The sequence below is a fragment of the Apis dorsata genome, unplaced genomic scaffold (assembly GCF_000469605.1).
Source record: "Apis dorsata unplaced genomic scaffold, Apis dorsata 1.3 scaffold_286, whole genome shotgun sequence".
Taxonomy (NCBI): domain Eukaryota; kingdom Metazoa; phylum Arthropoda; class Insecta; order Hymenoptera; family Apidae; genus Apis; species Apis dorsata.
In genome coordinates, this window is record NW_006263561.1 from 52,188 (window position 1) to 65,150 (window position 12,963).

The 12,963-nt window shown below is 42.9% G+C and overlaps 1 protein-coding gene across 1 annotated transcript in view; it reads left to right on the forward strand.

Moving 5' to 3' along the window:
* The first annotated feature begins 6 nt into the window (after window positions 1–6).
* The window catches only part of LOC102671986 (sodium/potassium/calcium exchanger Nckx30C), a 44,575-nt gene continuing 31,618 nt past the window's right edge, over window positions 7–12,963 (forward strand). The window contains exons 1-2 of the mRNA XM_006616915.2: window positions 7–778; window positions 8,095–8,118. Coding sequence (XP_006616978.1) covers window positions 179–778; window positions 8,095–8,118 — 624 coding nt within the window. The 5' untranslated portion in view covers window positions 7–178. The remainder of the gene's footprint in view (window positions 779–8,094; window positions 8,119–12,963) is intronic.

A 12,963-nucleotide genomic window follows, 5' to 3' on the forward strand; every position in this document is an offset into this window, starting at 1 on the left:
GCCGATCATTCTGCAAACGAGTAGCAACAAGACAAGTACGCCCCTGTTGGCCCACTCGGTGAACGGTACTTGGCCTCCATCGAACGGAAACGAGAACAACAACGAAGCCGACCTACGCGCGGAGGACGGATACAACAGTACCATTCATCATCACCATCACAAGAAGGTCGGCGGCAACATGACCGAGGAAAAGGCGCCTCTCTTTCCCCAAGATCTCTTCACCGTCCATCAACGGCGACGCGGTGCCGTGATTCTCCACGTAATCGGTGTTGTGTACATGTTTGTCGCTTTGGCGATCGTTTGCGACGAGTTCTTCGTGCCGTCTCTCGACGTGATCATCGAGAAACTCGAGATCGCCGACGACGTTGCGGGTGCTACCTTCATGGCGGCCGGGGGTTCGGCCCCCGAACTTTTCACATCGATAATCGGCGTGTTCGTGTCGTTCGACGATGTCGGTATCGGCACTATCGTCGGTTCCGCCGTATTCAATATTCTCTTCGTGATTGGCATGTGCGCTATATTCTCGCGTACCGTGCTCTCCCTCACATGGTGGCCTCTGTTTCGCGATTGCACCTTTTATAGCGCCAGTCTGCTCACCCTGATCTATTTCTTCCGCGATAATTATATTCACTGGTACGAGGCCCTCGTACTCTTCGGATTCTACTTGGCTTACGTGAGCTTCATGAAGTGGAACCAACCGATGGAGAAGCTCGTCAAGAGAGTGCTTCACAGAAATAAGGTGACCCGGGTGAGGTCTACCGATCAGCTGATGCCCTCGGTATGTACACCGTTCTATACGGCAAACGGATTATTAACGCACACTGAAACGGAAACGTGTCGTGCACACATTCAACCCTCTCTCCGAAAGGGCAACTTTTTTAAAACGAGACAACAAATTCCTTTTCATCTTTATTATATCTCTATTTTTTTTTTCTTTTTTCGTTTCTCTTCTTCTTATTATTATTCTTCGTCCAAATCGTCTGTCTACGATCTATTATATTATTTCTACGATTAGTTCGATCGCGCGTTATTACGTATCGTTTCTTCCTTTCAAAGAAGAAGAAATCGAAACGTTGCGTGACTTTGCCTACTCGCACGGCTATTACTCGTCGACGATTGTCTTTTCTCCCGTTGACGAACATTACCGCTCTCTTTGCTCTCTTATCGACTCGTTCTTTTTCCTTTTCTTTTCTTTCGTCGGGGGCGGGAGGGGGGAGGAGGAGGAGGAGGAGGAGGAGAGGGGGGATAATCGAGGGCTGATCGAGTATCGAGGTCGCGACATTGGCCACGTTATCGTTTCGGCCTCCTTCCTCCTTATCGTTTCCTCTTCTTCCATTCTTCCCACTGCATCTTCTCACTGCTCGCTCTTAAAACCCGTTCGATCTTTAAACAAATCGGATATCATCAGATCAGATATCATGTCATCATGTCGGTGCGAACGTGTACTTTTTGATATACGATAGAGCAGAATTTGTAAACGGGTCGTGCTTTTTACACGTATATCGCACGAGCGAATATCGACTAACGGTTTCACCTCTTTCCGTTTCATCGATTCATTCTCCTCGACACTCTCCTTGTATCTTAAATAAGGAAACGATGCCGACAACCTTGAATATCTCCGGTTCCGAGAAGGAAAGTAGGTGAAAGGAGAATTTTCATCGCGACCGAATGGAAAATGCTTGACTTTGGATGATCGCGTGCTCTTGATACCCGCACTTTGCGCAAGGTCGATCTCGACGAATAAATTGAAGCGAAAAATCCCGATGCGCCAAAGATGGCCCAATTACGCGCGTGTTCCATCCGACACAGCGCGCGTTTAATTAGTACACTTACCGCGCGTATCCGCTTTCAAATCCGGAGAAACGCATCTTTGGATATGGAGGTGGAAATTAACGTCGAATTAATTTCTCTCTACCTTCCAATCGAATCCTCGCGTCGTTGAATTTTCTCGCTTTCGAATTTTTCCACGTTTTCGTTCAAATTTTTCTCGAACGATGATCGATGAAACGACGCCACGTATAAACGTTACGTCCACGTTCCTCTCTTCTATACTCCTCGCAATTCTCGATGGACTCGTTAATGTTTCGAATTAAACTTTTACCAATTATTTCTATTCTAGATTGTTATAGTTGCACCCTCGATTAAACGCGTAACACGCATCTAAGAGAAGAAAAAGCTCGCTTGGACACGAACTTGGACTTCGGTGGATGAAATTTATGACACATCGATAGATTCGCGATGTAAACGACGCGAATAATAAATCGATCGATCGAATCGAATCTTTCGCCGATTAATCCACTCTCTCGCCAAGAATGGAATTTCGATTCATCGCGCGAGCCGATCGATTTTTGACAAAATCTAGCGATTAAAGAAACGAATCTCGAATTTTCGAATTCATATCGATTCGCGAACTCGAGAAAATTATTTTGTCGAAAATACGTTTCGAATATGTTTTTTTTTTTTTTTTTTTTTTTCTTTCGATTCAATTACGATTTTGCGAAAGAGATAGTTCGCGGAGAAAAAGATATTTCTTTGCTATCCTCGAAACGCATCGATCGGGGATCGATCCTCTTGAGAGAGGTAGTATATTCGATATACTCGCACGATTACTCGCGGGCTTTGTATTTTGCTGATCGCGCAACGTTGTCTATCGACTTCTTTCGATACGGGAATTGGGACAGTGGCGTTGATCTGACCGTACTCGGATCCCCCTGTCCTTTTTTTCACGACCCCATTGTCCATGGACGTGGAAGATAACTGTGAAAATTATAAACCAAGGCCGAATGACAGTTGATCGGTCGCCGTTATTGTCATTTCGTGCCACGAAACGCGAGTCGCGCGTCGATATCGGGAAACGTTGCATAATATTTCCTCCCGCGCGATTATGTTTTTCTCTTTTTTTTTTTTTTTTTTTTTCATTTTTTTTACAAATGACCGTGCACACAGCCTCGAGAGATCGTGTGTTAAAAATTTGTTTGTCACGCGGGAAGATGGATCGTGCGCGCGTGGACTGTCACAACGTTAATTGCGTTAATAAAGATCGTGGTCGATAAAAAAAAAAAATAAATCTACTACGACCAACATAACGGTAACGGCGAAAACGAATACGCGATTCCCTGCCGTGAGATATAGTCGTAAATTCTCGTCGTTTTTTTTTAAAAAAGCCAGTCACGATTTCACGGGGAAATTATATCACCAAGTATCTCGAGTGTGATCGTCTCTCGACCAATTATTCCTCGTCTTTGTCGCGTTGAATGCCGCTCGTATCGCGTGTTTATCCTCTCGTTGGCTCGTTTAATATCGCGAAATAGCGAAACACCACTGTCACTCAAACGCGATATCGAGGGGTTCGAAATATAATTCCCTTATTGACACTGATTAGAGATTACTGAAAATTACGGAGGGCCGACACGGTGAATGACTGGGTAATTGTACGGAGAGATAAAGCTGTGCCGATCGGAATTTGCGCGGTCCATCGCCAACATCGTTGGATTTAATTTTCTTGCGAAAATTTTCACGCGTCCAATTATATCCGTACTCCTGGAAAATTTCGTTGTCGAAATCGTGATACGAGCGAAACGAGCGATTAGAAAATCGCTACTATCGAACGAAGGAAGGAGAAAGGAAAGGACCGTTTGAACCAATCGAAAGATCAAATGTTTAATTAATACACGAATGGCCGAGTGCAAAGGTAGGTCGCGAAGAGTTCGAAATTGCCATCGCCGTGAAATACTTGGACAAAGGACGGATCCAATAATTCCGTAAAAAAGGGAGGATGTTCGCCGGTCCCTTTTCTCCTCATCTTTTTCCCTCCGTGCTATTTCCATCTTTACCCGATAGTTGGTGAAAATCTTGGTTCTCGGGCAAGTTACGGCATTGCAGTGTGCAGAGGCCCTCCACCCATCGTCGAATCGATTCGACAGAGGCCCTTCCACGCTTAACCTCGCCACGACGATATAACAACCACCGACGGTCGAGCTCGTGTGCACGCTCTTCTCTACTCCTTCCTCCACTCTTCACGTTATATAAAACGTATACGTACGTACGCTGATGAAACGCACGCTCGAGTTGCCGGCAAATCTGGCTGACAAAATCCGATTGATCGAAGAGACTTAAAGCGTTTCGAGAGAGTGAACGGGGAGTCGATGCTAATAATATAATTAATCGTCGGTCTCGCCTCTTGTTTTATTTCTTGGAAACACGCGAATCGGCATAATCGGCCCCCGTTTAAAGAACCGTCGATAGGTATCTCGAGGTTTTAACGCTTTTCAACTTATCAAGATCGTTTGACCGTAAGAAAAATTTGCTCGAATCTCGACGAATCGGACGAGCACCGCTTCTCTTTATTTTCGGGACGCGAAGCCGTGTTGCTTTCGATCCGACGTGTAAACGCTCGTGGAAACGAGCGAACGAACACGAGTTGTGGAGAGGGTTCTCGAGACACGGAGGCGTCGACGCGTAGCTGCGTGCACCTTGTCGAGGAGTCGTAATTCTTGAAAAGGGACAAAGATTTCGGTAATATGGAAATCTAGGACGCGATTTCAGATTTGGATTCGCGAAATTGTACGGTGATTCGTGGACACCGAATGATCGATCGTATCTTGTGGCACGGTGATTTCTTTCGAGAAATGACAGATGAAATTTTTCAAGGAGAAAAGAGAGAAAATTTTATAAAACGTTTTCAAAGTTTTTCTTTCTTTCTTCTTTTTTTTCCTTGAGAAAAAGGAAAACGAAGAGGAATTCGGAAGTAAAAAAAAAAAAGTTTCGGCCGATGATACGATGGAATCGTAGTATAAGGTGTTTCAAAGTATATAGGAAGATGTATCTCGAAAACTTTTAGAAAATTGTGATTGTCTCGGACAAAGAAAGATATTTTCTCGAGATAAATGAGTCGGGAATCAATCACGCGAGCGTGTGCTATATCTCGCTACCTTTCATCTCTCGTTCGCTCGTTTCATCTACGCTATACACATCGGTATCGTTCGTTTCGCCTTAATTTTTCTTTCCCATTAACGCGAACGTGTCCATCGAGCAACCGGGTTTTCCTACCGATGAAAAAAGTTTCGTATAAAGAAATCCCGCTTCGACACGAGGGATTAACGCGTTTACGATATATAAACACGACTCTTTATCCACGACAGCTGAAACTTTCATTTATTCTCCAATTAGGGAATGTCGCTCGGAATTAAGCGTAACTTTTGATTAGATTTTACTTTCGCAAAGTAATGCCCCAGAAATTATGATTCGTCTCGTTCTCTACGACGTACAATTACAATAATTACAATGATTAACATAATTGTGTAATTAGAGAAACAATCTGATTTAGCGATCGTTCGCTGCCTCCTTCTGAAGAAATAAATAAAACGTTGTTCAAACGAAAGAAAATTCGAATCATCGTATGGGAACGCGATTATTCGGTTAGATTATTTGGACGATTTCCTTGTTTCCGGAAACGAGGAAAAGTAGGAAAAAATTGTTTCAACTTATCGCTTGTTTTTTCCCTGAGATAAAAAAAAAAAGAAGAAAAAAAAATGGAAAAAAAGTATTTTCGTCTGTTAATGCGCGGCCGAGATTCTTTTGTTGAAATATCGATTCGCGGGTGGAAATTCGTCCCGTTACCTTGACCAATGACATTTCCTCCGCTTTCCAAAAAACGAGAATGTATTTTTCAGTTTCCCGTTCCACGTTCCATTTGGGGAAACGATCTCCGCGCGAATAAGCGCGCAACAATAGATCAATACCACCTTTGCGATAATTGACCCGGTGCTAGCCGAATTCTCGCGATTCGTTGGCTCGTTTCTATAAAAGGAAACGAAGAAAAAGGAAAGGGAAGAACGTCTCTCTTTCCATCGATGTTGAAAAAGTAAATCGTCGTCGGTTCTAGTTTTAGATTTCTTTAGATTCGGTGATTTTCGGTAAAACGTCAAAGGTCGCGCGATGCGAATAAAAATTGTGCGATCGGATCGAGCGTAGTACGTAGTTCGTAAGGATCCACTCGATTTACATTTTTGATTTGTCGTTGGATTCGTTGAAATTGTTATACGATTTGAAGACGAGAAACTCGTGATCCGTTGCATCGATTATGGAACGGAGGAAGAAAATCCAGGTCAACTTTCCGGCTATTAGTCTCTCTCTGTCGCGGAGAGGTTTGTTAAAAAGAACGATCGGGAAACGTAATATCTTTTGATGTTCGATAATTTGGTCTCGGTGGAATCTTGGCCACTCGAAACGTCATTCGGGAATCCGAGTCGAAGGGATGTTTTCAACGGCGAGAATGGTATTTCGTTCGATCTCGCGATGCGCGCGTATACACGTTATATACTCTGCTTGTACTCCTATTGGAATAATAGGAACGCGTGGACGGGAATGCTCGAGCAAAGCGTGTAACTTTTCCTAATTAAATTTCGCGCATCGTCGTAGTTGGAACCGATTTCGTCTACGTACGTGGGATACACTTGTACGCGAAAGAAAGTTGGACGCGCATGATCGAGACTAGCTGTCGGTTTCGTTAGGCTTTTGTCGCTACAACTCGGACGTAACTAAACTTTGACTTTGCGCAAAAATGATCGCCTCTGATGGTACGTCACGTACTCCGCAAATGGTATGCGCTCTAGATTTCTTTATGAGTCTCGTCTCGTCTTCCGCGAGGAAACACGCAATTAAGGAATTCTTCCGTACTCTTCCGTCGAGGAACGGAAGAAGAAGCACGAAAACTTTGCGACGCGAAAACTTGCGCTCAAAGCGGAATCTTCTCGCCTCGGATGTCTATCTATTCGTTACGGTCGAAACATTTCATAATCGTATTTGAAATTTATCGTGCATTTTTTTTTTCTTTTTCTTTTCGTTCGATATTTCGTTTCTTCATAGACTGGATTCTTCTCGAGAATCGCATCGCTTTGAAAAAATTTATTTTTCTATCGATAGTTGTTTCGTTTCGAAATTTATTAGATTCCGTGCAGTCGTTCTTTTTCCAAACTCTGTATCGATCCAATCCATCGTGACGATATTTTTCCCCCGTATCATTCTTTAAAGCATTCTCCCACTGAGAATACCTCGATTTTTGTATCTTTCCCTTCACATTCGTCCCGTTCCCTCAATAACGATCATTTAACGAGATTTAAATAAATAATAGAAATAGATAAAACTACGTCTCGACGTAGAACGTAGAAAACGTAGAACGCGACGAAATTGTTCATTCGATCCCACGACTACCTACCTACCTAAATTCAAACGGTCGAGCAAATTTCAAATTGTCGTCAACTTCTTTTCAAAGAAGAAAGTTCATCGCCTCGATTAACGGGGAATTTCGAGGAATTTTTCCAACGATGGCAAAGTTGAACTCAGCCGTGCGAGATAGGTCGTTAGAACGATGCGAAACACGGTGCCACGCAAACACGCCAACGTGGAAAACGAGGATCGTGACACGATTCGCTTTAATTAATCCTTGTCCACTGAATCGAAATTCAGCGTCAAAATTACCGTATCGATCCGCATCAAACATCTCAGAAACACCAATCATCGTGCCTCATAATTATTAACAGAATCAAGCACTTGTCGTTCGCGACCACAGAGCCTCTTCCCTGCTTTTCCTCTGCAAGCTTGCGAGATGTCGCGAACAAGAAAGAAAAAAAAAATAAAACTGCATTCGGGAAATGAGATGCCGTCGTATCGATCGAAGGTCGCAAGTATTTGCACGATTGTAGTAAGTAAGTTTCAAGGATTCCGCTTCTTTTTTCTTGTTTTTTTTTCCCATTTCTTCTTTTTCTACTTTTCTTCCTCCTCCTCCTCTTCTTCTTTCACATCTCTCCTCTTCTCGTCTCTTTCTAATTTTTCCATCGCTACTTCTTTTCTTTCACCAGTTCTTTTCGTTCGCTAATCGAGGCACGCGACCTTCGACTGGGTTTACGACGCCGCATACTCATCCCTCTACACGACGCGTAATCTCTCTGTGCACAAGTCGATGTGAAACGCTTTCGCGAGCACTGCATTCTCGTGTGACTGTGCGCCGCTTGCGATAATCACGAATCATCGAACAAAACTACAATTACTCGATTGTCGTTACTGTGATTGTAACTGGGTGTTTCTTGCTTGCAGCACCAGAGCGCCGCCCAGGCATTGGTGAGTCGCATGTCTCTATCTCTTTTTTTTCTATCTCTATCTATCTATCTATGTATTTATCTATCTATCTATCTATCTATCTATTTATCTGTATCTTTATATTTTCTCTATGCGTACGTATATCATTTCGTTTCACGATGGTTGACAAAACTTTTCTATACACGATCGCCGCGTTGCTAAACTTTGCTTTATTATCGTATACGTGATATATCGATTCTTGTTCTAGCGGAACGAAAGGAACGAAACGCCGCGGAAAGAAAGCGAGGATTATCTTTGGCGAAAGTTTAGCAATCGAGGCGTTTCTACGCGATGCATGATTCTGTGTCCTCGTACTTTGCCACGTCATATGCCTTTGATCGATGTATTTATTCATAACAAAGCATCAAACTGAACCGGAAGTTCCAAAAGTCGCGCAATCGTCCCTCGATTCTCCGCGATGCATTCTCTCCAGTGTTGCTAGAGGGAACTATACTGCGCGACTTTCGGAGCGGAAATTTGACGTATAATTGAATGATACCAACGATTCGAGGGGATGGGATCGGTTTGTTAAAAATTGACGAGGTTTTAACGAGAGAGCAACGATGGAAAAAAAGGAAAAAAAAAGAAAGAAAGGATATTGGAGGAATGGATTCAAGGGTACGAGGCAGAGAGAGAGAGAGAGAGAGAGAGAGAGAGAAGAGAGGGAGAGAGGAAGGCTGTTCACCCTCGTGAGATTTTGATGCACGGCCTCGTTGTCACCTTCTTCGAATTGAGCCGTTGCAGTTCTGATCTATCTCCCTTTCATCAAGCCCCCTTGATCGGTTCGGGATGCACCGATGCAGTCAGGTCCGCTCCGCGCACGAGAAGTGGCAGCTACGACAAAAAAGAATCGTTTATCCATGCCCTCAACCCCGTTTCCGCATAATAGATACGTAGACACGTACGTATGTACACGTACACACACACAGGGGCAACATCCATCATGAACACGTATGTACACGATAAGACGGTGACACGTGGGGGACAAGAAGGAAAAGGGATGAATAAAGAAAAGAGAGAGAAGGGGGGGAAGAAAAATTGGTTCGATCGGTTGAAAGTTGCACGCGATTTCTGTTCTTTCGATAACGACGTCCACAATCGTAATTTCGGTTCGATTCGAAATTATTTTGGATAGATGGTAGCGAAAAGAGTGTTAACCGATCGAGACGGTTCGTTCCCTCGTTATTGTTCGTTTTGACGATGATGATGGAGCCGTGCTAATTCCACGAATATCTCGTGTGAAAGAAAATAAATCGGATCGAACTAGAATTTAAGACTTGATCGAAGGATATAATAATTTATGCGTTCGTCCGACGTAACCGACGTCAAAGGTTTTTCTCGTTGATTAGATTTGAGAAATGGAAAATAGGAATCGTGGGTCTGAAAGTCCGATGGCGAATCCGATTGAATTAATCAGTATCGAACGCTCGTGTTTTCTATCGTTGCGCGCGGCTCCGCCCCCTCGTCGCTTTTGCAATTCTATCACCGTGATAAACAATGTTTTGAGGAAATGTCAATGATTCACGAGGTTAACCGGGTCCTCCGCGGACTTAAACCAGATTACTTTCCCGAACGTTCAATCGTCTACGCTTGATCGATGGAAATATTCACGGAAAGGTGGTGTGCTCGCATTCCTCGAAAAATCGATGCCCACGGACCCACGATCGACCTAGTTTTCGACCATCGGGGGAGATAAATCAAACCCTCGACTCTCGAAGCTCGCTCGAAGAAAGGGAACTACTCCGATAAGATTTGGGAGAATTCAACCGAGACTGTTGTCCTTTATCGCATATTCTATATGAGAAAAGTTGGGCCGAGTGATTTTCTATGGCAAGGCAAACTGGGTCGGAAATAAAAGTTGCGTAATTGCGGCTCTGTCGGTTTAGGATGGTCGATTTTCGATCGAGAGACGGTGACCGGAGAGAAGAGATATAATTTCGCGAAGCAAAACAACCCCGTGTAAAATTATTCCTGGTTAATGTAACCAGTCTCGATTGGCTCTCTCTCTCTCGGATCTAAATAAAACGGTCGGTATTTCGTCTTCGTAAACTGTATTACGATGGCTCGGTAAGACATCCTGTCGAAACGGAAATCGTAATCGGATTCAATGTCGAAACATCCCTTGACTTTTTTGTACCCGTTCTTTTCAGACCTGTGGAGCACGAGTCGAACGAACGATCGAGGAAAAAAAGTTACAAGATCCGATTTCGTAGCGGTTCTTTTTCTCGTTCTTATCCTCCTTGGCGAGAGGTCGAGTCGGGGAAAATTTACTAGTCTCCGGAGTTCGATTCACCAGTCCATTTCCACGTCTTTTAATTTCTCCTTGCCTCGCTCGATCGCCTCTTCTCTTGACTCGCCCCGTTTCGTTCCTTCGACTTTTTATCCAGGCATCCGAATAATACCCTTCTTCTTCGCAATTAGTTGTTTTAATTCCAATCAATTAGTAGTCTCCGCGATATGATAATTAGAAGCGGCGAATCGACTAAAACTTATTATAAATCGACAACGAAGAAGCTACGCTATCTCGCGATTCCTCTCGAAATTGTTGTAAATAAAAGAAAATTACCGATGGATAGAAAAAAGATAATTTTTTAAAATTCCGATCAACAATATCATCGCTTATAGAAAGATTGCGATCGATGAAATTGCAAAAGAAATGACGAATCGTTGCATCGCGACTAGAATTTCGATGTTAACGACGATTTAATCCGCATTAACGTCCACGAATTGCGTTTCCCGTTACGTTAAATATTATTTATAATATCCTATGGCCACCGCGATATTTATTGCTTCGTAAACGGATGCGACCGCTGTCCGTTCATTCTGGCGCAGAAGTTGTCAATTATAGACCGCAATATTATCCAACGTACGGGTAAAAGTTTCGATTGCAACGCTCCACTTTTACTCTTTGTGTTTGCGATTTGCTTGGGGAGCCAATAAAAACTGCAATCTGCTCGATAACTATTTTTGTTGTTCCACGGATGTGCTAGTTGCTCGTTTTCAAAAACCACGTATCGTATCTCGATAAAAGAATAATCGCAAAATAGCGAAACGGTACATTATACGCGAAATTCGTATGTATTAATCAACAATATCGATCGATAGAAATGATATCGGATAAACTTTCGATCGTACGATAATGGCCTAGTTCACCGATTCTCTTAAAAAGAGTTGTATGAGTTAGTTTATGAAACGCGAGTGATTTTTTTCTTTGTCAATTGTAAATAGTTTTCAATTGCGAACGTACAGAAGCGTTGACATATTTGTGAGAAATCTTTGGAGGATCGATTTTAGGGGCTAAAACAAACGCAAAAGTTTACGCGCAAAGTCGATTAAGATTTATTAAGTCAAGTTATGAACAATTTAAGTTCGAGGAAACAAGATATAGATAGTTAAAGCAACGTGAATGGGAGGTCCTCGACTTAAGTAAAGTTGTAACGAAAAGCTCTACTAGCCTATATAAAGGCAAGATTTTGATATTATAATAATAATACGGAACAAGGAGAAACGATTTTAAAGAGCGCGCAAACGTGTCTAGGTTAGGAAGAAACGGTCATGGAAAGACGACGACAGTGAATCGAAGCCGACCCGATCATTTATTTACGAATATTCCAGCAACCCTTGGTCTAAGTGCATGCAAGCCCGGATGCGCACATAGGTAATGCACACATTCTCCATTCGATGCTTTGATATTAACTGTTCCATTCATGCCGCGGGAGTGGCTTTTCGATTCATTGCCATCCACTGGGCCTCCTTTGGTCCTTGCCTCGTATAAGAATTTAAATTATAAATGTCAATGTGACAAATAACAAAATATCTGGAATAAGATTTCTTTAAATTTTTGCTAATCCTCAAAATTGACGATAAGACAAAATTTAATTTGCGGTATTATATGCATTAAGATTTAAGAATCTAACGATAATGTCAACCTAATATCTTTCATGACGGAACGATATATCGATATATACAAATTATTTGTATATCGAGCTACGATTTTTTTCATTGTTCACTTTAACGATCCCAAAATAATTACAAACTTTTTCATTCGCGTCCTAATTGATTCCCCTCCGGTTTGAGTAGCTCGTTGAATGTAGCTTACTTTTGCGTTGTTTGACCTACTTGCCATCCGCGATGAAATATTTTAACCCCGGGTGCTCGTTCAATTACGTCAAACCGGTCTTCGAAACAAAAGATTCGGAAGACAGCCGAGAATTTCCCTCGTGTCGTCGCATCGTATGTCGTACACGCCTGTGCAATCTCTATTATTTTTAATCCGACATCGGTAATTTCAAGTTTGTCCATTGTTGGTTACTCTTCTCTCCTCGGTGATTCTATCGGTTGTTCGAAGGTCTCGTTATCAAAATTCTCTATCAAGGACTCGTCTTCTTCGTGCAGATTCGACTGATCGTTCAACGATATAAATACCTTGGTAAACATCCAAAGATACGGGTCTTAATCTTCGAAAGGCTCGTCGTTGAACCATCTTTCTCGAACGGGGATCGATCGATAACAGTTTCGAGGAAAATTCGAGCAAACTTGACGCGGGTGATACGCGAGACCGCGAGATTGATCCGCCAAAGGTGTACAGGTGCTTGCTTCTCTGGGAATATCTGGGAGCACGGAACGAGGCTTCCCAGGTTTATTTACAGGGTGAATTATTGTTTTCGCGTCCAGTTGGACACGGTAGAAAAGTTTGTTTGCTCGAAACATCGCCGTCCTTGACGAGTCGGTGCAAAAGATGTCTGTGACAATCGAGTGGCCGGGGCATTGTTCAAATGTGACGAAGAAGCGAGTTCAAATGAATCCCCGGCCTCACTTGGCCTACTC